Source organism: Manduca sexta, chromosome 28 (assembly GCF_014839805.1).
Source record: "Manduca sexta isolate Smith_Timp_Sample1 chromosome 28, JHU_Msex_v1.0, whole genome shotgun sequence".
NCBI classification, from domain to species: Eukaryota; Metazoa; Arthropoda; class Insecta; order Lepidoptera; family Sphingidae; genus Manduca; species Manduca sexta.
The window spans coordinates 609,428-636,775 of NC_051142.1; the positions used below are offsets into that span (position 1 = coordinate 609,428).

Here is a 27,348-nt window from a genome sequence, read left to right on the forward strand (position 1 = left end):
CAGTGAACTTGTCTACTTCTAGTAAGACAGCCTGGTATTATTTTACTCTAGGGATATAAAAGCTCACGTTTGTCATATTTTTAATCTCCGACCGAAAATGAGGAGTCTTATGAGTATAAGGTGTTTATCTGTGTGGCTGTAGGTCTGATACATCCTAAACGAATGGAACGATTAATTTTATTTACTCTGTTTTCTTGCACTTGTTGGTATTTACCAAATATCAAAGTGCAAATCCTAGTCACTTTGCCATGATGGGTTAGAAATAAATAAAAAGCATGTATAATAAAATAAAATACTTTATAAGAGTGCTTGTCTGATCAGCTCCGAGACGTTGAGCTCTGTATTGAAGTTTGTTACACTCTGACGGAATTTGTAAAAAAGGACGTATAATTTATTACTTCTTTAAGTTTTTACGTGACTGGAATGTATTTACCGCTTCGTGCATAAACATCGCGCGTCGGACGCCCGAGTTACTTAGACATCGGAGTTATTTTGCTGTCAAACGTAGAATTCAAAATTGTGATAATAATATGTACAATGTACCTACTTTATTGGTTCCCACGTATATATAACATCCTATATTGTGTCCTCGAAAAAGGTCATTAAGCCCTAACATAAAATTGTTTTTAGCCAAACTTTTTAGGATTTTGGCCTACAAATAAATTACCATAATTCTTAAACTTCAGCTACCACCTTTCTACTTACATCTTGTTCAAGAAATTCAAGGCCGAAAAGTGTTCCAAACATACAAGTTATCAATAATTTAGAAAATAAGAAAGTTGCAACTCTTTATGTTAACGATTTGTAAAAAAAACTACGAAGCACATTAGGTCCTTTAAAAAATGAGGATGTGCTGATATATACCCAATATTATCGACGGTCATATTGGACTCGTTAAATATAGTAATGGTATTTTAATTGACCTTTGGTGTCCCCGTTTTTACTAATGATTTTTGGACGGGCTATCAGTCTTCAAAATGTCAACGAAAGTAATTTCACTTCAAGATGTTTTCAAGTTTTTTTATATACGAAACTACTTAATATGATTGTATTTTTAAACGGAATAAATATATGTTTAATGCTGCTGGTAATAGAGTCTAACTTTCTATTAATTTACTTCCCGCATCCTTTGTAATAAAGCAATCGGCCCTTATATCAAACATTAGGTTATTAGGTTTTAATTAGTTCCGAAAATAGCCAAAGTATAACATCGTAAAATTAATAATTTATGAGAATATTATATACACACACACAAACACATACACATACAACGTCACACATTTATCCCCGAAGGGCTATGCAGAGGCGCAACGCACCCACTTTTCGCCAAGTGTGTTCCGTCCCATGATGTGATAGGGGGCGAGCCTATCCATGTCAGGCAAAAATTCCAGACTCCGGGATGATTAGAGCAGAAAAACCCAAATATCAATAACCAAACAACATAAACCATTATACTGTGAATAAAACATGTTTTCATTCAACTCCACCATTCCCACGAAAAACTCGATTACTTCGCTCCAACTGGTCTGCGTTAGTTTACTCAGTTAACCATTCTAAGGTCGTTCCAACGAGATTGAGCCGATAATGAACGAGCTTAATTAATGACATGTTTCATTTGTTACTAACTAAATACATTCGGTATAGCAGCTTCTGGTGTTACGATAAGTATGTTTATTTTCTGGTTAAAAATAGATTAAGTTTAAGGTGGTAGCTCAAGGTCCATTTTCATACATTTTGTTTCGGCTTTAATCTGGGTAACTAAACAAGTATTGGCAAGTAAAGAATTTAAATTCACGTCTAGTTAGTGATTAGTTCTCGCAGTTGAAGAAAAACGTAAAAATAATTAATAATCATGGATATTTCGGCCTTTAAAATTTAATATGACGAAATTTTAAAGGCAGAAATATCCATGATTATTAATTATTTTTACGTTTTTCTTTCAACTGCGAGAACTAATCACTAACTAGACGTGAATTTAAATTCTTTACTTGCCAATACTTGTTTAGTTACCCAGATTAAAGCCGAAACAAAATGTATGAAAATGGACCTTGAGCTACCACCTTAAAGAATAGAAATTAGTAGTGGAACGCAATGACGGAACGAAGGTACGATTCCAAAACTCGGAACAAACATTGTTAATTTTCGCTCTTAAGTTGTGATAGAATATTTTGTCCAAATTCTGGGTTATAGCACAACAGTGTTTAAAATATTTTTAAAATAAGTGTCAGTCTATCAACTCGCTAATTGCCTCGTTGGTAGATTAGTTTCTGTTACTGGTTGTCAATAATTGCATACAAAGCTTTATGAAATTTAATGAATACCTATGCTGAATGGCGTATTTTTTTGTTATGGATACGGAAAAATCACACCTGATGGTAAGTGGAGCAGAGTTTAGATAGTATCGACTGCCTAGTGATGATTATCTCTTGTCAGTTCACACAATTATGACGGCCTTAAAATTTAAATATTTTTCGAATTTTATCGCGGTTTCTATATTTTAATTTGCTCCCGACGTTTCGAAGACTTGCAGCCTTCGTGGTCATGGAGGGGACTGAGGTGTTGTTTATCCGCAAAGTCAGTCTCAATATCTACCCACAGTTTACAATTATAAAACTTGTTTTTTATGACGGCTTGTTAAAACTGAATGTACTCAGGCTGATCTCAGTACAGACACGTGTGCCACTATGGCGGGTTTTAGGCAAATAATAATATAGGCTCATCATTTTATGATTGAAGATAAAGATAACAATACAAGTTTATCACATTGCAATTTTTTTATTATATATAATACAAATAAAAACTAATTTACATAATATTTCACATCGGCTACAGAAAATTCGTACTAAATTCCTTGGAATTTCGTAAACAGGATTGTTCAAAGTCCAGCGCTAAATCGTGTAAGATGTGCAAGATTAAGGTCATTTGCCATTTAACATTACTTAACATGATTCATAGGTATATTAAAGTGCATTTCTTTATCGCCTGGCCCCTCGGCAGGTAGTAGTGTCGGGCCACTTGTAGTTGACAAGCTCAAGTGTCATGGGAAGATTGAGGAAATAGAATAAAATTGATGTAATAAGCACTCATGTTATTCTAATAATGGTAACACCATTTCTAACGACTTTTATTTCTATTAATTTTTCCTCGTCCTCAGAGCGGTTATAGTTCTTCTCGTTCTATAGAGTCATAATATTGAGTGGAACATCTTCTTAATTATTGTAGCCAAAAGTGATTCTTCTTCAGTCCATTTTCCATCACAATGTGAGGTCGCCGCAATATTTTTTTTCAACATGTTGCTTTTTTATATATTTTATAACGGTCCGTCTGTCTGACTTCCACGTTTCTGGTAGATTCTGTCCAGAGAAACTCATGTTAGAACAGTCCACATAAAGAATTTCCCTACTGAGGTTCATAGCCTATATAAGGTATACGCTGTTTTAAGATCATGGGCGCGGAACAAAAAAATGGCGTCATATTCACATACAATACAAAGAAATTGTAAAAATCATGTGTATATTATATTTAATAATACGTATATCTTCACTTTATATATTATTGTTGAAACAAATATACGCAGACCTTCGGCGCGGTGAAAATGGTGTCTTTTATAAACGCCGGTAATGTTGTTCCTATTGTATCGATTGCATTGTATTCGAAATGTTGTTGTGACACATTTTCTATAAATCGAGTTGTTATTGTTTATTGTTACTTCTCACAAAGAGGGAGATATTTAAGTTTAAAAATCGAATTCTAGAATATCTATTGAATTTAAATGAAAATAAATATTAGTAATACATCTTTGCTAATTATGAAAAGCATCCACTTATTAAACCATTCAAATATTAACTAAGAATATTATGTCTGCAGCCTGTGTGTGTTCAAGTTTAGAACTCAACCGTCAGACCAACATCAGTATAACATTCCTTTCGAATCATAGTCTTATTTCTACGTAGTCGAATTTTGTTAGAGCAATGTTCACGCATATACACCCCATATCAATGTATCGGTTAATTGATATGTAAATAAAGCTGGTTACCCACTAGCTGCACGGTGGCCGATAAAATAATTTTTATAGCCCATAAAATTACGCTCAGCTGTTATGTTACGTAACTCGGCTATCGTAATACAGCAATTGCTAAAATGTGAAACGGTCATGTTGACACGCCGCGTTATCTGTGAACTTCAAATTAGGCTGGGTGTACATTGTTGAAATAGAAATAAAATGTCTTCTGCTTGACATTAGCATTGTCAGGCTTTCCTTGACATTACAGAATGGCTTGTACAGTATCCAAGTAATGCCAATTGAACAAACAGACTTTATTCTTTTATTGTTGAAATTTTCACAGTTTTGTAAATATTGTAGATTCAAACTGGCTCATGATTGGCTTCTTAAAATACTCAACCATTGATGTCAGGACACTATATTAAAAAGTCATGTCAATTTTATATTAGGTAATTGAATCCAAATCACAAGTATAAAATTCGCATAAATTTCGGGCTAAGACCCGAGGCACGTGCCTCTATAAAATCTGTGCGAGTTCTTTGATAGGTCATACCTGGTAAAGGGACTTCGTGAACGTTAAGTAAATTGAAGATATACGAGACCTTTGCGTCTAGACTCTTAAAGTACAGCTGTAATAGCACGGCACTGTAATGTTCGAATAATGTTAATGCTCAGGTCAATATTGGAATAATTGATTGAATAGACTTCGAAAGATATGACATTAGGGTTACATATAAGTTAAAAGACAAATATTGTTCGTTTTTCGTATTCATGTTATCTGTATTTATTCAAAACATCATTACTTAATAGCAAATTAGTATACAAAATAAAATAATTGATTCCAAAACTAGAATAACATTTTAATTAGACAAAGAAATAACTAATAATATACTATGAAATAAACAAAGCGTCGAAGGACGAAGGCCGTTAATTCACGGTTTCATACAATAAAATATTCAAAAGCTCAGAATAAACTCATTTGTCTTTGACCTCTTGAAGTATTCTATCCCGCAGCCCTGGGCGAAGACCTCGGTTCAGTTTATTCGACCTCCGGTCCAATCAATACACTCGCCGAGGGACACTGGCTTTAATGGTGTCATTAGTATCTGATACTGCTATTGTCCTAATCGATTTGGCGTAGCACCGTGGAAATAAATCCTCCTAATTTACTCCGGCTCATTTTGACCGAGAGCGTTTACGAGTCGTGAAATTCCCTTTTATTGGCAGCGTTGTTTGCAGACTTGAGTGGCGTGGATATGGGAAGGTTAATATAGCGTGTGAATCGTTTTTACGGGACCATAAGGTCTTTTATTAAGAGTGTAACTATTTTAGTAGAGGCTGTTAAAATTGTACAATCGTATATTCAGTAAATTTGAGAGTAGTCTTTATGGGACGGTGTGTTTTTGTAAACTTTTGTCACAAAAATATATCATTGAATAAAAATCTTGTAAGAGATCCCACCAAGGTCAAGACAGAACGTGTTAAACTAGCTTAAAAGGAAATCACAAATCTGTTATAATGTAAGTGAAGCTTATGATTTTATTATAATTTATTCTTATAAATGTACTATTTGGCTATCTTTATATTATTTATATATCGACCTTGTACGATTATTAAAAATAAAATATCTCAATCATCTCTTCGCCTCTGACATTCGAGGCATTGATTCGAAAATTAATTTAAAGAATGAACGACGATTACGAACGAATAACCTACTAACATTCCATATTCAAATGTGTCCACCGCTTTACAATCAGTACGGAGCGATAATTGTCGTCGGCTTGTTTTGGTTAGGCTCCATTGTGCGTCCATTAGGCTCGTTACTCCGCCGCGGACGGTCACCTCTGCGCGTCTGCCGCTCTGCACCTTGTGAATAACTCGAATAGCTGAGGTGTGAACTGTGAACCGTGTTATCGATGCAGTGTTGTGGAAATTTGTGCATTGTTTGAATCGCTATCGGAATTACGAACATGTGATTCGAATTAATGCGATAATCGGATTGGTGATCTAATAGTGATGCGATTGTTTATTGAGATTTAGAACTGAGCAAATTTAAATTGATTAACTCGTTCATTGGCGAATATAATTTATGCGTCAAGGTTTTTAAATCTGTTTCATTCATTGATATTTATCAATATCTTGACAATATCTACGTTTATTTTATCGGAAGATTTTACGATCAGTGTTGTGTTCAATTTATTGTTGAGAGTGATTTGCGTTGGCCGGTGGTACGAATAACTACGATACGATTCGGTATGTCGGTGTTCGTATAATAAATTATCAAACTGAAGGACATGGCAACAGTCATCGTAAGCGGGAAGGTATAGTTACTTTATATTTTAAATAATTATAAAAATGTGTTTATATAAGAGGAAAGAATTAAATAAAAGTATGATGGATAGTTCCTCCTTGATCAGTGAAGGCAGAACGATAATGAATTTTTAAGAGGATTAAAAATGTGTTTTTATTGTTTAGAAATACTCTTATTGAACATATTCTTATATATCTTATTTACAAATTTATAGTCGAATCGTAGTGTTTTTCTATTGTTTCGAAATAAATTTGTTAATATCATAACAAATAATGGTCCGAAAATTTGTGTACATAAATACAAAAAAAAATATAAGACGGTAGTTCTGTTTTAAATTATCCAGCATTTACTCTGGGTATTAGGTATCTTTTAAGATTGATAACCTCAGATTTTTTTATAAAATATATGATTTACTTGAATGTGATGATACTGATACATTTTTTTCTATGAAATGTGGGTAGGTAGTATAGTGCGATAACAGTTCAATATAGTATGTTCTACAATGTTTTTATCTTTTAATAAGATAATGTGAAAGTTTTTGCTTTTTATCTTTTGTTGTGTTAAATTTTGGCTAAGTGCCAAGAGAAGAATAGGTGCAAAGCAAAATTTTAAGTGAATTTTCAGACCATATCCACTATTAGCGTAGTATGTTCGGGAAAAGAAAAAAAGCGTTTGTAGTAAGAACAAGTATACAAAGGATTAACAAATATACGTTATCTATTTAACACTGATTGAATATTGTGAAGTAATTTGAAAGATATAGAATTATGTTAGCATGTGTTTAAGTTATGAAAATTATTATAAAGTTATGATAAGAAATTATTCAGAAATACTAATCACAAAGGAAACGAATAGGGTCCGAATAGAATCCTTTATAAATGTCTTATTTAGTATTTTGACGGGGTACAAAATAGCATCAGTCTGAGCATAATCGGCTGGGCTATTACGTAAAATTCAGCAATCGACGAAACCATCGCAAAGCAAAAGCCAAGCCATAGCGATCAATTGCTAATTGTTTAAAATTTTGGTATCACGTAACCATTCGTTTGCTTATCGCTCGCTGTCCGCTCTGAGCGAATATAATGCAGTTTTTGCTAGAACACTAGCGCCAAAAACCATCAGAAGGCAATCAATGGAACTATTTAACGTCAAACTTAAAACATCTGATTGTATTGTTACAAATAAATGGTAAACATTGCTTTTTTTGGTATTTCATCCCTGTGTTAATGAAAATCATATTCGACACAGTCCACTCTAAATTTCAACAAAAATCATGAAGTGCGCCATGAACAGTTAGTGAAACATTGAAACATGTGTTAAACATTGTGTAAGGATTGTTGAAAGTTAACAAGTAAAATAACTAAGCTTCCAATAGTACTTCGTTAAAGAGATGATGGAACCAAATCTACTTTGGATTTTATACGGCATTGATGTATTTTAGAAACAAGGTAAGTTGTTACATTATAAAATTACAATAGATTAACTAGTAGTAAATAACTTCACGCACTTTTTGATGACTTTGTGCAATAAAATAAAACGTTAGTAGGTAGTGTAAGGAGTACGCTGTTTCACAGTGTTATGTCACATTACAATAATTTGTTTTGATTTTTTAGGATATCAAGATGAACAGAGTGTCAAAAGAACAGCTTGAGGTTTTGTTGGAGTTTTTATAGTTCTTACAAGAACATCATTCTTTAGTCAAAGACATAGACTCGGCACCACATTCAAGAAAACTTTCGATAGTCAGTGGAAACATCTACCGATAAAGCTGAACTCTATTGGTTTAGGTTCTTCCAAAACTGGAGAGCATTTGAAACGGTAATATATTTTACTATAAGTATTTTTTTATAACTATCTTCCAATAAGTAGTATGTATAATTAATGTTATGTGTATCTATTTTTAGTACTGGGCTGAAATTAAATAGAGCAAAACCAGACTTGCTAAACATAGATGGAGTCTTCTGACTGACTGACTGGCAGCGGTCTGAGTACACCAAAAATATATTTCCGAGATGGACAAAAAAATCTGTCATTGGAGAACAGGCTCTGTTTGGGATGTAGAAAACAGAGTTCCAATATTGTAAACTTTACCATAAATATTATGTATGTTAAAGAAAAAAAAAAGATTTTTATTTAATAACTAGCCTTGCCAACTTCACAACATGTCAAACATTTAACTTTTTTTTATTTTATGTTTTCTTGTGTAGTTCACATTAATAATAATCACATTGAAATATAGTTTATTTCACTCAGGAATAATGTAGCTTTCTACTGGTAATAGAATTTAAAAAATGAATTCAGTATTTCCAGAATTAACTTACTGCTAACAATCTTATTAACTTAGATTTTCACACACTAATTTGAGTAATTAATTAAATCATTTTTTTGTTTTTAAAATGTACATAGTACTTACATGTATACAGTAGCATGTTTTATATAAATAAAAATGCCGTTTAGAATTTGATTAATAATTTAATACAAAAATTAAATTCAAATTATCTCCTAGTCGACTACAAACATTGCACAATTCTGTGTTGTTGGCCCCTTAACAATGGGAGCTCCTCAGGCTCCCTATTATCAGATTGTGATGGAGCTGTCACCTAGTTATTACTGTCTTCTTCTATATCTTTATTTGCCAAAGGTGGAACTAGCAGTCTAAGTCTGTAGCAGATGTACAAAACAACACAGGCATTGGTAATTATTGCTACCATATTATGATGATCATAATCCAACACTGTGGCTAGCAAACTTTCCAACATGCTTTAATACTCCAATGTAATGCTCAGTCATATTCCTGGCGAAGCTGTAGTAAATATTGGTATAATGTTCTGCGGAACCATTTTCTGCATTCACAATTGGATTTGAAAGACATGTCATTAATGGATGCCCCAAGTCCTCTGCAATTTAAAGTGTTTCTCAATAAGATTACATTTAAATAATTTAATATGTATGTTTATCAAAACTATTATTACATACCTAATAACCAGATCCTTTCTCCTCTACTGTGTAAGTTTTGTAATTGAGCCTGCATTTCCCAGTTTCTCCAGATATATGCATCATGACTCACCCCACTTAACGATGCATCCACATTAATTATATTTGAATCACTGTAACATATCTGAAAACATAATAAATATTCTGATACATATGGTTAGTAATAAAAGTAAATATAATTAGGTGTATGTATTAAAATTTTACTTACAACTTGAACATTTATACTGTGGTAATCCTTTCCATTAAAAAAATATTCAGCATGTTAATCAATGCAACCCACACAGCCAAATTTGTTTGAAAAACTGAAAGAAATGAAGTATGTAAATTTTACTTTAAATTAAATACAATTTTATATAATTAGGACCATACCCATATATGTCATTATTTCTTTGCTGCCATGACTGAGGAAAACAAATATATCTCATCAAAATTTCTATCGAATTTAGAGCTTTCATCACCTTATTTACTAAATTACACACACATTAGCTTGGCTCAGAGCATGTGACTAGCTCATATCTGCAGGTTTTTGATATGAGCCTATAGTGAAGGAGAGTACTGTTAGCACCTGTTATGGAAAATGTAATCGTAAAGACTATTTATAAATTTATTAGACAATGTATATAGGAACAGAAATAAAAATAGCTTTACTCACTTTACACTCAACACAAATTTTTATTTCTCCTGCGTGTTTGCGACTTATAAGGCCTTAATTTATCGCACAATTCTTGGGATTTAATTATTAGGCAGATCCAAAGCTTCGGCATCATCTCGAAGATTGCGCCGCAAAGTAGATGTCTTACGCTTTTCTAGTTTCCCCATTCATAGCTTCTAACAATAAAAATATACTAGCCATATCCAAATAGGCACAAATTGAAACAAAAACCCTTAATAATCAACTTAAAACTATTAATAAACAGCGTTACGAACTGAGCGATCAGCGAGCGATCGACCAACATTCAATGATTTACCATTTGCTATTTGACAGTTGTATTTGTTCGCTGATTGCTATTCGATCGCTCTTAAAACTCATACGTAATACCAAAATCTGCTGTGTCTATAGAGATTGAATGCTGTTTTACTTTACCGATTGTTCGACAGAGGCAGCACTGTGTTAAAAAACCGTTTGCTTTGCTATCGCTTTGTTTTTGCTCTTAGGTAATACGAATTTGACGTTTTTAGCCATTTGAAAGCAAAAATTGTACAATTTTTGCGATCGCTTTGCTATTGCAAATTACGTAATAGCCCTGCGGGACATGTGCGCAGACGCATTATTTTTCTTAACGTTTTGTGGAAAATTGTACTGTCTGTGGGTGTGTAATATACTTTTATCAGAGAAACTGATTTGGGTGTTAAGTTGAATTATAACCATACTTACCGACTATCTATCGCATAAATGTTTCTGGTGTAATTCCGTTGAAGGGCGATGTGCTGAAAAAATATATATTATCAAGTCTCGTCGAATTACTGATTATTTACATCGTATAAGTGTGGAATTACCAAGCCAACTTATATCTCTAAAAGTTTAGCATGGAAAGACTATTTGGGCACGAAATTACGGAAAAAGATACGGGGCCTTCTTACGGCTTGAGATTTTTTGGTTCTTGATCGTTTTTTCCTAATCGTATTATTTCAGGTCTTCTCGATTATAGTTCTGTACACTTTTTTATATTAATTTAGAATTTGGTAAGGATTTATATCCATTTGAATAGCTGAAACCTGAAGTACTCTAAAAGCCTAAAATACATTAAGCAGTGCGCCGAGGCGACGGAACGTGAATATAGGCCGCCAACTAACAACAAGAGACTGTGACACGGTTTTCAAACGAGAAAACTCTCGTCTGTAAGGCCCTTTCATACTTATAACATCTTTTCACACTTCGGTCTTATTAGGGAAACGTGCCAAATAATTCCAGAAAATCTAGAATTTACTGTATATAGAAGAAAATTCTAACACATTTAAGGAAATTCATATACATCGGCGCTTGAAAGGCCTATATCTAAGCGACAAGTATACCGAATATGAATTATTTCAATATTTTGAATCTCTTTTTTTTTCTCCGTCATTCGTTCTAGGTTTTGTAAGTCCAGGATAATTTTAATAACATTAGACTATATCTTTATAAAATAAAAAGTAGAATTATTATGAATTTTCATATTAAAATCAAAACTTTAAAGCACTCTACTCAAAAATGTACTGTTTGTCGCTTAGATATGATTGCCTTTCAAGTGTCGACATGTTCCTGTCAGTGGCTAAGGGTCTATATAACCCGATTCCTGCCGACTTCCTTTTATGTAGAAACTAATTATAATCAGAATGATTTTCAGATCCTACTTATGCATATTAGTACCCATATGTCGCGTCGGGTTGCTTTTTGGAAAATTTCACCATTCCACGGGTACTTAAGGATTTAGATTGATTACAAAGGGATTGTCGGCATTCCTTATAGTGATACTTTAAGTGGTTCACAATATAAAGCTACTAGTAATACTGGTTTTTATATAAACATTGGAAATTTTCTTTTCTTTCGATTGATTCTGCGTAATTCCGATAGTTTGGCCAAGTTTTTATTTTGAGATGCGGTTGCGGTTAGGAACGCTTTGGAATCGTACGTTATAAAATTTACGTCAGCTAGTGTTTACACGTGACGTAATATTTAAAGTAGAAGGACCACTCCATAGCGTCATCTAATTGACGTTACGACTTCAATTGTCGCTTACCGTCCGATCGGCGTCATATGTAATACACTTAAAAATTAATTGAAATTAAATTTCTTATCGTTGGCTGCGTCATTTGCAACAGGACGGTCGCTTTTGTTGTCGCTTTTCATACATTAATGAGGTTATGAAATTATTCTAGGTATATTTTATTCGCAAATGTTTTTGTTTGATAGGTACCCGGCAAAGTGACTCCACTACACTTGATGGTTGGTGAAGTGGTGTCCAATAGAATGTCGACTGTCGAGGGATGATTTACCCTCAACAGTCGACATAATTATGCCGGCCTGTTGGAACCGGATACACACAGGCTGATCCGGGAACGAGACACACTAACGTGGGTCACTGTAGTGGGTTTTAACACCTTGTGTACGGTAGTCGCTATCCTGGCGGATAAAAAATATATCCTACCACCAGCATGAATGTGGGGTTATATAGATAAAAGTAGTTTCCAGGAGTCATATGTTCAATATTAAAAGCGAAATTTTAATTTGCCCCTCGATAATAGTTCGCAATGCAATTGAAGTAAATTAGTAAGCTTCATCGTATCATTCGCCTCGTAGCCACATGACGAATACTTCATGTTCCAACTTGTTTTTAAACAAATTTAAAAAGTTTATTCTACAAAAGTGCAAAGCTGGGTAAATTGTTTTATAAAATGCCACTGGAATTGTTGATTTCGTGCATATCTTCTTAAAATATTATTTTTAATTTCCAACTCACACTATTAGATAGACAATTTGATAAAGAACATTTTAGTAAGTTCATACTTTAAAATATTCAAAAAACCTTAAGTTGATTTTTTATTCCTGCCCGTAACTCGTGCGACGTAAATGTAACAGATTTAATGTACCGAACTAATGCTCAAGGCCGATTTGCCGGGAGAGAACCTTAAGAAGAGCACAAACCCTAGAAAAATACGCCAATCTGTCGCGCGGTGTGCGCTAGGCACATAACGCATTATCGAAAGAGTTTTTCCTAACATATATACTGAATACACTATACACATAGCTGTTTATACTTGGGACGAGTCTGTGGTCGCCGTGTGATTCACACACTATATCATTTATATTTCAACAGCGCTATAGCAGAGTGGACGTGTAACGAATTAACTGTGAACAATTAAAATTTTAAGTGCTTCCAAGGGTTCATATAAGTTCTAACCAAATAAAGCACAGGGAAAAGCCGAAAAATGACGCACGGCAGATCATCACAGATATTGAAAAAGGTAGGCTGTTTAATCATCATTGTTTTGTGTGGACGAATAAGGAAACTAGAAGGAATGTGCGATGTGTTTATAACATTCGTAATGGATATTTTGAAAATATTGTACTCCAAGATGTTAAGGTCACGTTATAATTAAGGAAGTGCAAAGCGGACAACAGGTTGGCAAATGTTATCGCTATGCAAATTAAAAATCATTTTAGTGTTGTATACTGGAATACATTATCGAGAAACGATCTGCAACTTCATAAACTTGTTACTGAGACGATTCGTAACCACGAGTTCCGCACAACAAACCGAAGTCACGTAAACAATAACTGACCAGTTTGAATAATATTAATTATGACATGTCACATTCGCCTCGTTAGGCCAGTGGCGCCTCGTTTGTCTAGACTAGTGGCTGTGTACTTCAGCTATAAACTGCATGGTTCGGAGTTTGATTTAGTTAGTGAAACTTAAATTTGGTTTTCGAAATGAAAAACCACACTTAAATTTATTGGAATTAGACTTATGATCCGATGTAGCTAAACAATTAAATATGAAAAACTACGCTTATATTTAATGGAATTAGATTTATGTATGTATGTATCCGATGTAGCTAAACCATTAAATATGAAAAACCACGCTTAAATTTAATGGAATTACACTTATAATCCAATAAATCGCATATTGTGCAGTATGCCACTAATTATAAGAGCAAATTTCGGGTGCTCTAGCTTCACCTCTGCCTGTTCCTTCGAAGACTCATCCCTATCCTTCTATTAATTAATTTACGAAGACTAATCTTCCAAAGACTCGCCGAGCTTCACAGCTAGGTGTCATGAAATACGTGCACTGCCTTATCCTGGCTAACAGGACTTGTGATACTACGGGTGAGGGCGGAAAAGACTCTAGTCCCTTCGGAGAAATAAAGGTGTGAGTGTGATGTCACCACACAGTCTGCGAGCTGTTAATACCTATCGGTCATTGACACTTATTGATAACATTTTTAATCTTTTATGTTAAGCAATATTACCTGTGTTTATAAGTAATAGACATAATATTATGTCCATAAATATACCATTATTTCATCATGGCGCCATGAAGCCTGGTAGATGAATAGCTCGTGCATTGTAGTTTATTACTAATTGTTAAATTACAATAACTTCACCCACACAAGATCGCTTTGTGCGACCTCAGATTCCGCGCTGAATGTATTTATTGACTTGAATCTATAATCCAACCAATTTAAAAACAAACTAGGTGTTGCTCGCGACTACGCCTGCGCGAAAGACCTACTCCGGTATAAAAATCCAACTCAGTCCATTTCCGCGATAAGAACCCTGTTAATCCAATACATGGTATATTTCTGTACCAAACTTCATCAAAATACATTCAGCGGTTTCTATCTTTAATTCTAATATGCTAACGTGTTCACAAACTGACATTTATAATATTAAGTCGAATGATTAATGTGAATGTATGATATTAAAATTGAATCTTGTTAACGATCTCTCATACCAGTACAATTAAGATGAGTTTGCGTTCTAGCTAACTAGCATAAAATGGGAAACAGACATACAAAAAAGTAATTAAAATATATGGCATGTCTACACAGTCAAGGTCAAAAATCGACTAGCATGCTGTATAAAACTATTCGCCCTGTAGTAAATTTTTTCACTGTTAGGCACAGAATATTCTTAATGATAAGCAGCATTAGGCTTCGTAACCAAGGTGGCCTATCCGATTAGACTCCATAAACTTACAAAATTTTCCTGAAGACCTCATCGGTATGCTGGTTTCATAACAATATTTTTACTCATCTCTAAAGCAGGCGATCATTGCAATGAATACTTAATGCTTGTAATTCCAACAAATCAGCAATGCGTGTCCTCGGATCTAGCCGGGGTCCTCCGTCTGTTTAGTCTATTCCATACTCAATATGCTATTGAATAAGGTTCTTTAACATTCAATCCATATTCAAAATCCATGCTGTCACGAAACTTAAAAGAAACAAAATCGAGGGATTGTTTATTACAGGCTCTTTTATTTTACTTTTAATTTTCCGTCTGAAAGGGAAATGCCCTATGCATTAAGATAAATACGGTAAACGTCTATGACTCTAGTGGTTAATGATATATTTTTAGTGCGTCTTATGATGTAATAGATTTAGTGAAGAAAATGTATTTTCATTAGCATTGATCTTCAATGAAGTTACTCAATATAAGTAATGATAGATAAATGACAATTTCACAAGATCTTCAACAAACAACGGCAACAAACATTTCATAACTTCGATATTCAGGGTTCTTTCCCTCTGAGGGTTTTCTCTATTATTGAAGTATGTCCAACTCTTAATCAGTAAGATACCTTGTACATTTAAGCACTTTATTAAACCAAGGATCAAAACTCTACCTATGGTATAGATGCTGTCAAACAACTTGATCCGTCGCTTGTAGATGTCCGCAGGCAAAGGCGGCGCGGCATACAGCCCGAACGTTTCGTAGATCAGGCAAATTTTGGCTTCCGCACCCTGCTCAAGTCCCACTTATTGGGTCAAGTTGTATGAAAGCATACGTATGTAGTAATATTTTTTTGTTTAATCTTGAAGTGACTTCGATCTATAATATTAATATTTAAAAAAATCGATCGATCTAAAATATTAACCTACAAAATAATATATTTGATAGTTTTCATGCGAAGGGAAAAATAAACTCAGACAGAATAGGTCATACTTACAATCATAACAAGGAAAAGGAAAATTGAACCCCAGCTGTTCAGCGATTGAGTGTGTTATGCATTGTGTAATATCTGGTTATTGACATTTTGTTTATACATATAGCTAAGTGATTCGACATTTTCACACCTGAACTTTACTGAATAGCATTCGTAATGTTTTGTAAACATTAGCCTACATTTCTGTTTCCCGTAACCGTAATGGGGTGGATTTTTTTTAGGTCACTGGATATGAAGGCTTCCTTACTACTGTTTGGTTTTAGGTAATATTTGATGTAACGTCTATTATAGATTTTGTCGTGAGTCATATTGTCAGTTGGACTGAATGACGGCATATTGCTCGCTTGGTGATAACGCCACAAGTCGTAAACAATCGAAATATCTAGGTATAAATTTATAAAAGTCTGTGGCAAAATATTAGGACTCAATGTCCAGCAGTGGCGAAGGGTGTTTAGCGAAAGGGAGCCCGATACCATATATTAGTACTAATATGCATAAATGCGGTTTGCAAATCGTTCTAATGATAATTAGATTATTCATATATGGGGAAAGGGAAGCCGGCAGGAATCTGGTTGTATGGACAGTTCGTCATTTATGCCCAGTATTTTTTTATGTACGGCACGTGACTCCGCTGCACTTGATGGTAAGTGGAGAGGGTTCGAATAGAATATTAAATGACGAGAGAGGATTACCCATCAACAGTCGACATAATTATGCCGGCATGTTGGAACAGGATATACACAGCCTGATATCGGAACGCGACACATTTACATGGACCACTATGGCGGTTTGCACATCTTGTGTACGGTAATCGCTATCCGGGCGGATACAAAATATATCCTACCACCAGTGAACTAACCAATTTCACTGGTTGGTCTATATAGTTGATATATCTAAATCTCTATGGTATTTATTTATTTATTTATTTATTTATTTGAACAGCCAACAAAACATACACCTTACATAGTTTTTTTTAAGAATTCGGTAAGTAATTTCTGCAGTGCTGTTTCAATTACAGGCTGTCACAGCATGAACATTTTAAATACATAACAATTAACAATTGGCTGCACCATAAGTGCAGTATATTCTAAATATAAGACTGAATATAAAACTAAATTTAGGTTTCAACAAGCGAGTTCAATATTTTCTTTTTGAAGATAGGAAGCGAGTCGTTAAATATGTCAATACAATCAGATTGATTGTATTGACATATTGTGTATTGATTCAAGTGCCAACTACCGCCCAGTTTAGTGCCACAGTCAGATAAACTATTAATGGTAAAGTTACAGTGCAGTTTCGTATTATGGTCCCTAAATATTTTAAGTCGATTTACTGCACATTTTATATCGATCGACTCTTATATCGCAGAAGCAGTCTTAAATGTCATGTTATGTAGAGTTAGGTTTTTGACGGTTAGATTTAACTAATATCTATACTTAGTTTAGCTCTCAATCTGAGACCAGTTATGAATTTTGTTTCTGAGTATTAAAAAAAACGACTTTATTATCAAAAAGAAAAACAGTATGATTAATTATTTAGATCACAAAATATATACTTCATTTTTATTTATTCCAATAATTGTCAGTGTTTCGCCTTGGTGCTAGTTTAACTTATTTGGACTATGGACTCGTGCAATATATGAATAAACTTTTAGATATGTGAAATAGAATTTTATTAATTTTAAGTTAACCCCGTTACAATCGAGAAAAAAAAATGACATATTACAATATTTGTGGTAAAAAGGCAGGGAACAATGGACCAATCATGATGAAGAATATACTGTACGTCAGCACTTATGTAAGTGCCTTTGTCTAATACCAAATGTCGCCTTTAGTCTAATAAGTACAATCTTGAACAGCCAAAACCAAGATACATGTAAAATTGTGACTATAAAGTCTATATTGAACTAATTACGTGTTGTGTATGTTGATTTCCAGGACTCGTGTCGGCTGGTGGGTGGCTCGAAGTTCTACGAGATGATGGAAGAGCCCTCGTCCGTGGGCACGTCGACGCCTTCTCCCACAGAGAAACACGACCACATGAAGCCCATAGATAGCGACGATGAAGGTAAAAATTGTTAGTAGATTTCTCATTGTTTTTTTTAGTCTAAGATTATTCACTACGCAATAAGAATATACGGTCTTACTTATAAATTAGTTTCAGCGTTAAGAGTTGGTTAAGAATTGCTTAAATAGGTGTCAAAAATATCACCAGTCCCCTAGTTTAAAACTTATTAAGAGGCCAGATGGCGGGTTTTGACTTACAGCTGACCGAGTAGATTTGTGTTTTAACTACGCATAGCTTTGCGAAAATTTTATAAGTAAGACTTATAAAGTTTAAACCGTATCCAATAAAACAAATTTCCTTATTTGAATCAAAACTCGTAGAAATTTTGGTTGCCCTATGATCGACTTATAAATTCATATTGTATTGATTAGACAATTGCGGTTGTTCGCAATAAATTAAAATTAAATATATGCAGACAACAAACATTTTTCCTGCAGCTAATCATACTAAATTATGGATCAATCGTATACTATTTTTCGCAATACTAAGCGACAATAGCCTAAGGCATGATGATGACTGCCGTGACGAAAGTTGCTGGTTCGAACCCCGCCCCAAGACACCCGTTTGATTTTTTAACATAACGGTTTTGGCAATTATCACTTGCTTTAACTAAGAAGGAAACCCACGTGTGGATTTCCACATTTGTAGATTTCTACATACATACTTATGAATTCCCTATAAAAAATCGAAGGTAAAAAACGTACTAGGCCACTCTAAACCCTGTGGTAGCAGTGGAACGTGCTCAGCAATACTATTATTATTTGTATTATTGCTGATTCATGGCTATAAGCAGTGCCGTGACTAGGGCGGTGCCCACGGTAACCAAGCAGAAAGCACAAATCTTAGAGGTCCGCAGAAATAACCAGAACGGTACTAAGTTATGCAAGAAAGCAGTTATATAAGTTCTCATCGGAAGCATAAAAAGATAGATATGGCACTCTCAGTTTTGCTTGATAGGTGTGAAGGGGCCTAAATCTGCAGTAACACTAAGATGATAATTTGTAAATGGAAAGGAAGCTAAATCATAATTTTTCGCAGTGTCGGACGTGGATCAAGAATGCACAGTGTTCAGCGGCGTCAGCTACCTCGGCGCTCAAAACATATCGGATCCAAAATCGGAGAGCGATATACAACGCATCATGAAGGAGCTCAGTTCTATGCCAGAGAGTAGGGATGGGATCGCAGTGTCGATATCGATACCCGTCTGCTCTCAGGGCCTTGTTGTGTGAGTATATTACTAAAGTTTGTTACTGCATCTTGGAATTTTATTTATGAGTAAATGACATGGCTTTACCTTTCTATAGTATAATTACTCTGTCTCAATATTTGGTGAATATTAAATGTTAAATTCGAGTAAATAATATCATCACTTCGCAAGTCTCAAACACAACAAGCCAGTATTACCAAAATTTCTCGAAGCTGTTGGAATCGATTTTATGTTACAGTCAATATCGATAATCTTTTTTTTTTGCTTTGAATGATGAGACAAGTTTGCCATTCGCGTGATGTTAAGTGATACGACCGCCCATAAACAGTAGAAACACCATCTAATACCTTGAATTATAAAGTATTGTTTGGTATTCCACTGCGCTCGCCATCCTGAGACATGAGATGTAAAGTCTCATTATGTCCAGTAGCTATACTGGCTACAATGTCCTTCAAACTGGAACACAACAGTGACTACACACTGATGCTTGGCAGCGAAGACATTGCGGTGGTACCTACCCAAGCGGACTCACATATGAGATACCTACCACCAGTGATCAATGTAATGTCTACAACCAGTAATGTTTTGTCGCAGGCTGTACCAAGCGGACTCGAACAGCGTGATGACGCGGTACGCGGTGAACCGCATCTCGTTCTACGCGCGCGGCGCGGCGGGCTCGCCGGTGGCGTCGTGCTTCGCGTTCACGTGGTCGCACGGAGAGACCAAGGAGTCCGCCGTCTACAGGTGTCACGTGTTCCGCTGTCACATCGCCGAAGCTGTCACGCAGGTCTCAAGTGAGTTCACTTTTAATGTATTCTATTATGATCGATAAACGGTGACATTCGTCCCAAAATTTCATGGAAACTAATGCATAACGCTGAGTGTCATAAAACCTCTTTCTGTCCTCAAAACAATAAAAAACGGGCTACTACGCAAGTATGTAAATTGGAAAATTAGTTTTCTAAAAGTAGGTACTCGGGTGTATGTCTCACAGAAAGATTTGTCTTTGATTATTTTGGTCAAACAACCTTGACGTTATAATAATGTATCGATATTTCGACAGTAGTTTCCAATGTTAAATTTTTTTTTTCATCCAACTACCCAATTTGTATCGAAATTATATCGACATATTTAGCGCAATCAATCAAGTTAATATCATTAATTCCTAACATAAAGTCCTTCTGACGTACTGTTAAATAATATGACTTAACAGACGATGGTTTTCGGTCAATGTAATATTAAATCACAATCATCAACGACCTTCCTCTAAAATATCGATATTTATTATGACTCTAAATTGGCATGTAGAGTGGCAATGTGTTTGAACTTTCAATTATTATGTATTATGATTGTTAAAGAAATGGGACGGGTAACGTTCGGGAGCATAAATGTTTACCATGTTTTTATATGTAGTAGTATTGTCAGCCGGAATAAATTATTACATATAATAATGATCCAACTTACTTAACCAATACTTGATCGATTCTTATAGGCGACTTAGCACTCTTCGCTACGTTCAAGTAATATAGATAGTATTCTGTTGATTGTTAACGTTCTTTCTTACTGATGTTTATTGACGTAAGTTGCGTATTTTGATATAATTTTCGAGGGAAAAAAATTATTTTGTATTTTGTTTTTTATTTTGTAATAGTGATATTATGTAAATAATATAATTATGTAAGTAATTTCACAATTATTAAAAAAAATACAATAAACAAATTCACAAAAAAAGCATTTAAATAATGGCTATCAATATTTGTATACAAATTGTCGAATTCGTTCGTTTCGACATTGCATAGGTTACAATAGGTCGGTTGACACAACGCTCGGCTCACTCATCGGTATCGTATTGTGATAGCGAGGATATTGTTCAGCGTGTCCGTATTCAATGTAGTTTGAGATTTATTGTTCAATTACCTCTTGTGAAAACAGTTATTTATTTTATGAAGGTATGTAGTGAATTAAAAAAAAAAGTAAAGATAGTTTTTACGGCTTGGAAAAGAAAAGAGATTTTTTATTGGCAACTAATTATTTGATTAGTTTTTTGCATTTCGAATTCAAGGTAAAAAGATGTTTTTTTTTAGTCAATTATACTTCATTATTAAATAACAATTAACAAAATTTTATAAAATGGTATTGCTAAGTTAAATAATACCGTATTGTTATTATGACGCGATATCAATTCGTTATCGTTATTACACCGTAATTTATAAATAAGAATAGTACTCCAACTCGTGCTTTATCAATACGATTCTATTGCAATGTGTTTTTTTCATTAGCACATCTGCAACAGCTGGGATCTCTCGTTATTCGCGACAGAATTATTTGTGAGCGAAGTGAAGTGCTTTTGTGTTTTATAAAACTGTTTTTTGGAAGTGTTTTTGCAAATTCTGTTGCGCATAAAAAAAACGGTTGAGTGACATTTCTTTTGCTATAAATCTGTTTATTTGTGTGGTTTATTTTTGCTAGAAATAAACTGCCTCCCCATCTGGAAATTTTGTGATATAATTGCAGTGAACAACATTTGTTTATACTCAAAAAAGTGTAATTTTGTGGTTTATTTTTACTGAAAAAAACCTACCTTTGTGATATAATTGGAGTAAGTAATCGGAATACGAACATTAGTTAATTAGCACTTAATTTTTCCTGTTTATTCTAATTAAACGGTATTTAAATGTTTATATTAAATTATTTATTCACTCAATTGGCGGTATTTACCATGATAGAAGTATAATTTCCCTTTTCAATTAATTGTTTTATTATCGAATTTATTTTTTTAAATTTAATCCTCAATTTATAAGGAAATAAGTACACGAATGATTTTATTGCGTTCCATTTAATGTAATATAATGTTTCCGCCCACTGTTAGTCGCAATACCCATTAATTGTGTTTTTATCGTCATAGCTTATTATTTATGCCATATGCCAGATATAGTATATGCCAGAGCTCCGCGCGCATTGTCAAATACTCTAATTATTCGCCATTTTTAACAGAGTTCAAAAAACTTGTTGACTAAAAGACTTCAAAATTGGTAACCAGCTAATGCTAAATATTTTTTTTTGGTTGTTAGTTGTTTTTAAAGGCGGTTTTATTTTTTGTTAAAAAGTTTTTAATAAACTATCCAAAACGTTTTTTTCGACCTATCTTAAAAATGGACCAATCAGAACAAAGGATTTTTTTCATGCTTACAAATGAGTTATTTTGATTGGTCCATTCTAGGAATCTGATTGAGGATTTAGATTAGTATTGCTTATTGATAACGGCTGTATATGGGTTAGTTTGGGACATCGTTTTGAATGGTTCGAAACTAGTTTTATTTGTTTCACACATACAAACTAACACCTTTTGTCCCAGAAAAGAAGTCGCAACTAGAGCACTCATTTATCACCATAATTAATTAGTTTCATTATGTGATAGCGGCTGATTCTATCGCTATATCGTTAACAAATTCTAGGCTCGGGGCTGATACTGAGCAGGTATATCCTTTATCAGTACCCCCTTGGGGATTCGAAGTTATATTGGGTATGGGATTAGCGCGTTCAAACAAACTCTTCAGCTTTATATACATAAAAGTATAGATTATTGTCTTTTAGAATTAGTGTGCATAGGTAGATGAATATGACGGTCACGATGTATATTTTGCATGATTGATGTCATAAAACTCAAGATAAAATGTACTATTACTTTACTACATATAATCCGAGTGCTATTAGAATGGAATGCGATCTTCCGAAACTGAATCCGCTCGATAGCGTCGGAAAACTGGCACTGATGCTCGGGAGACATAAATTAAATAATTAGAAAAAAGGTTGGTTTTGCTAAACAATAATAAGTAAAATGAGTAAAAGAATTTTATTCCTGGCTTCGAATTCAGAAATTTACCAACGCTACTGCGCTGTTTTTTGTCATTTTTGGATTTATTTTGACAAGGTTCCATCACATTCTTCCATTGTGTGCGATTTATACAAATACTGTGGCTAAATATAGATCATTCATCATACCCAGGATTTTGTTTGAAATCTCACGATCGTATCAATCACGTTTTATCAAGTACCGTGTGCAATTTAATCTAACAATATATGTATTCATTATCGCTTTCCTATCCCGTGGAAGGTTGTTTATAAAAATATTTCTTTCTGTCTCCTTAATCCATTTTGATGTGGGGTCGGCGCCACACATTTTAAACTATGTTGAAAATATGGTGCATTAAAGTTTTTGCGACCATACGGATGGAAAAATTCTCGCAGTAGCTGACATAAAGCGTTTTGAAAACTCGCATTAAGGGCCTACCAGCCAACTTACATATTTTGCGGCTAGGCTAAAGAAGTCATAAAATCATGTACCGGAACTGAATCACATAGAACTGTATGATTCAATTCCTATTTAAATATGATAAGTTTTCTTTGAATTTTGTTCACTAATGCTCTTTAGTGACGTCACATAATAGGCGTGAAATACTTTATTAACTATAAAAGGGTGACACAAGTATAGAGGGCGGAAGAGGTGTTGTATACGCTACGATACTGTTAAAGACGACTTTCTATCACATTTTTAGCCAAACTGTTATATACAAAGTAGTAAACAAACTCAGACATTGATCTACTCTACTTTCTAACTGACTGCTATGCACAGCACACACCTGAAACTGAATAGTTTACAAGTATGATAATTTGTACATGTTACACTTTATAATTTTTGTAGAGATTTCTTGACTTGAACAGATAATTCTCTACGAGATGATGAGGGATCTCGCCTAGGTTGAAGGGTGATAATTGCGTCATCTAAACGTTTGCGTAGCCAGACATTCCTTAGCAATAATCGTATTTTTTATTTATTGTTGTATCTCTGGACATCACAATTACATAATCTTTTAGCGATTATTACGTACGATTCTCGCCTTCAAACGGGCGAGAAATTCTGTTTAAATGGACTCAAGTAAGGATACTTGAAAAGGCATCACGTGTAGAGAAAGCACGCAGGCACACGTGTGTAAAATACGTGATTGTTCCCAGGCTGCTTCGCGAAGGCGTTCGAGCGCGTGCCGCGTTCGATGGCGTCGTCGCTTGTGGGCGAGCTGTCGGCGGCGCCGTCCATGACGGGCTCGCTGCTGGAGGGCGCCGGGCCCGCCGCGCCGCCCATGCAGCTCATGCACGTGCTCGAGTGCACCGTCGACATCAAGGAGACCGATGCCAAGGTATCCAACACCTCGACTGGTCATTTCATTATTTATATTTTTATTATCATGTAGCCGTCTAAAAATTGGAAAGATAAATCTAAAATTTTCCTCTCAAGTTCAGTGTTGATTAGGCTTGGCCTCTGCTAAGTTATTAATAATATAATATGGCGGTTTACATGGTAATATATTCTGAAAACGCTACAATACGAATGACACGAATGTATAATATAGAACAGACTCACAAATGTTATTTCTTTTTAAATTTTATTGTTCTTACTACATACAGTATAAACTGTATTCTGCAGGGTACGTTCAGCCACGTTCCGAAGGAGCGTCTCGGGTTCAAGCTGCGCGGCGGTATTGACAAGCAAGTCACGATCAACGTACAGCAAGTCACCAACAACGTGCAGGCAGAACTCGACGACGCACAGGTACGCTACGGGCGATTTCACTTTGCGGCCTGAAGTTAGTCACAGTTTTACTTATAGAGGGGCTAAACCAGTAATTGGATCACCTATTAGTATATGATTACTGCTTTACATGGTCATTTATAATTAACAATACTAGAGGACAAGGTGCTGTATACGACGGGTAGGGTGACTAACTTCAGTCCGCCAAATTAAATTGCCTTTAAAGTACATAAGTAGAAATAAATATAATATTTAATTATATGTGTCAAAATTTATAAATTTTTGGGCATTTTCAGAACGGTTACACTGGTGGACTTTACATCGAACGTTGTTTCGGCATTCTGCTCGCTCCCGGGAGGAGCGTCAAACATTCCGACATGAGACTGCTTGAAATGGTAAGTGCTGTAATAATTTGATCATTGCCAAGAATACTCTCTTTTCTCATGGTTTGAGTTTTCGCCAAAGCTTTATTTTGTTTTTTTTTTTTTTAAATATAAATATACTAGATGTTACTTGTAGCCGCAAGTGAGAGATTCTTTTTGATACTCAAGCCTTGAAACGTACTTTTTTGGAATAAAATGTTGCTTATGATGTGTGAATCTAAGATGTCGACTATCTGTTTCTTCACCACATTTTCACATTGATATCAGTGAGAGTATATTGTTGTGTGTGTTGCAGGTGAGCGGCTCGTCGGGCGGCTCGTGCTGCTCGGTGTGCGCGCTGTGGAACGCGGGGGAGTCCGCGCTCGCCGCCTTCAACGTGGCCTCCGGCGACGGCGCGCCCAACTACATGTCGCTCGCGCTCGACCTCGTCATACGCGGCATTCCCGACCCGCTCAGGTACCGCGCACAGTGCACAGTGCACACCACCACATACACTCGGCCTGAACTTACTCACCTTCAACGTGGCCTCCGGCGACGGCGCGCCTTAACTACATGTCGCTCGCGCTCGACCTCGTCATACGCGGCATTCCCGACCCGCTCAGGTACCGCGCACAGTGCACAGTGCACACCACCACATACACTCGGCCTGAACTTACTCACCTTCAACGTGGCCTCCGGCGACGGCGCGCCTAACTACATGTCGCTCGCGCTCGACCTCGTCATACGCGGCATTCCCGACCCGCTCAGGTACCGCGCACAGTGCACAGTGCACACCACCACATACACTCGGCCTGAACTTACTCACCTTCAACGTGGCCTCCGGCGACGGCGCGCCTAACTACATGTCGCTCGCGCTCGACCTCGTCATACGCGGCATTCCCGACCCGCTCAGGTACCGCGCACAGTGCACAGTGCACACCACCACATACACTCGGCCTGAACTTACTCACCTTCAACGTGGCCTCCGGCGACGGCGCGCCCAACTACATGTCGCTCGCGCTCGACCTCGTCATACGCGGCATTCCCGACCCGCTCAGGTACCGCGCACAGTGCACAGTGCACACCACCACATACACTCGGCCTGAACTTACTCACCTTCAACGTGGCCTCCGGCGACGGCGCGCCCAACTACATGTCGCTCGCGCTCGACCTCGTCATACGCGGCATTCCCGACCCGCTCAGGTACCGCGCACAGTGCACAGTGCACACCACCACATACACTCGGCCTGAACTTACTCACCTTCAACGTGGCCTCCGGCGACGGCGCGCCCAACTACATGTCGCTCGCGCTCGACCTCGTCATACGCGGCATTCCCGACCCGCTCAGGTACCGCGCACAGTGCACAGTGCACACCACCACATACACTCGGCCTGAAGTTAGTCAGTTACGCAGTAACACGCACACTGCAACAACGCCTTTAGGGTTATCTATACCCGGTGTGATATCAGTCACAAGCAACGTTAACACGCCCAGTACGCCTACATCTAAATAATCCTAACTAATCCAAATTCAATCTGAAGTTAGTCATAAGCGGAATTTAGATGTAGAAGGCGGGTAACTAAGGTGACCACATGTATAGGCTATGCATACCTGGCCTAACCTTAGCCACTAGCAACGTCAAGATATAGAGAGCGAGTAAATTGACGAACTTCAGATCACCCATAAAGTTGAGACTAAAACTTTAATTAGGATTCTACATTACACTATCTATCTAAAGAAAGAGAGTTCCCATTGCGGAACAAGATTTTTATCATATAGACTCTGACCTATATGTAACATTATTACATTGAGTGAAAATAAAGATTGTTCCAGGTTGGTGGTTGAGACACCAGTGAAAGTGTACCCGCCCACAGAACGCTTCTGGTATTATTCCAAACGGCCACTCGTTCAGCAATTCTATATCAACCTCAAAGAGGTAAGAAAAAACATATTACTCTATTTGTCGGTTTATTCCTGCATTTTTGTATATTGAATGCCTCCCATTGCACCCGGTGGAGTAGTGTCCAGATAGTGTATCGATTGACAAGAGATGGTTATTCATTATTAGTCGACAAATATCATACCGCTCTGTTCGAAACTGAATACACAGAGGCTGATTCCGAAACGTGGCCTACTTACATGAGCCACTGTAGTGGGGTTTAG

General features: G+C 35.9%; 1 protein-coding gene and 2 long non-coding RNA genes across 8 annotated transcripts in view; 2 read left to right on the plus strand and 1 right to left on the minus strand.

Annotated features, from left to right (window-relative positions):
• LOC115453556 (rab GTPase-activating protein 1-like) overlaps nucleotides 1–27,348 on the plus strand; it is a 41,497-nt gene that overhangs the window by 5,720 nt on the left and 8,429 nt on the right. For 3 of the 6 annotated variants that reach the window (XM_037444371.1, XM_037444373.1, XM_037444374.1), the window contains 8 exons: nucleotides 17,899–18,037; nucleotides 19,067–19,253; nucleotides 19,830–20,029; nucleotides 24,249–24,430; nucleotides 24,718–24,843; nucleotides 25,119–25,217; nucleotides 25,501–25,661; nucleotides 27,019–27,121. In XM_037444371.1, the coding sequence (XP_037300268.1) occupies nucleotides 17,899–18,037; nucleotides 19,067–19,253; nucleotides 19,830–20,029; nucleotides 24,249–24,430; nucleotides 24,718–24,843; nucleotides 25,119–25,217; nucleotides 25,501–25,661; nucleotides 27,019–27,121 (1,197 nt within the window). Of the gene's footprint in view, nucleotides 1–5,804; nucleotides 6,325–17,898; nucleotides 18,038–19,066; nucleotides 19,254–19,829; nucleotides 20,030–24,248; nucleotides 24,431–24,717; nucleotides 24,844–25,118; nucleotides 25,218–25,500; nucleotides 25,662–27,018; nucleotides 27,122–27,348 lie in introns of those variants that run through there. The other 3 variants (XM_037444375.1, XM_037444376.1, XM_037444372.1) reach the window with 3 other exon arrangements.
• Nucleotides 6,517–8,778, plus strand: LOC115446868. Its single transcript, XR_003938959.2, has 3 exons — nucleotides 6,517–7,762; nucleotides 7,928–8,132; nucleotides 8,219–8,778. It is a non-coding gene; the product is annotated as an uncharacterized LOC115446868 (long non-coding RNA).
• Nucleotides 8,767–10,421, minus strand: LOC115446867. Its single transcript, XR_003938958.2, has 4 exons — nucleotides 9,961–10,421; nucleotides 9,517–9,610; nucleotides 9,291–9,432; nucleotides 8,767–9,211 (listed from the first exon to the last, which is right to left on the minus strand). It is a non-coding gene; the product is annotated as an uncharacterized LOC115446867 (long non-coding RNA).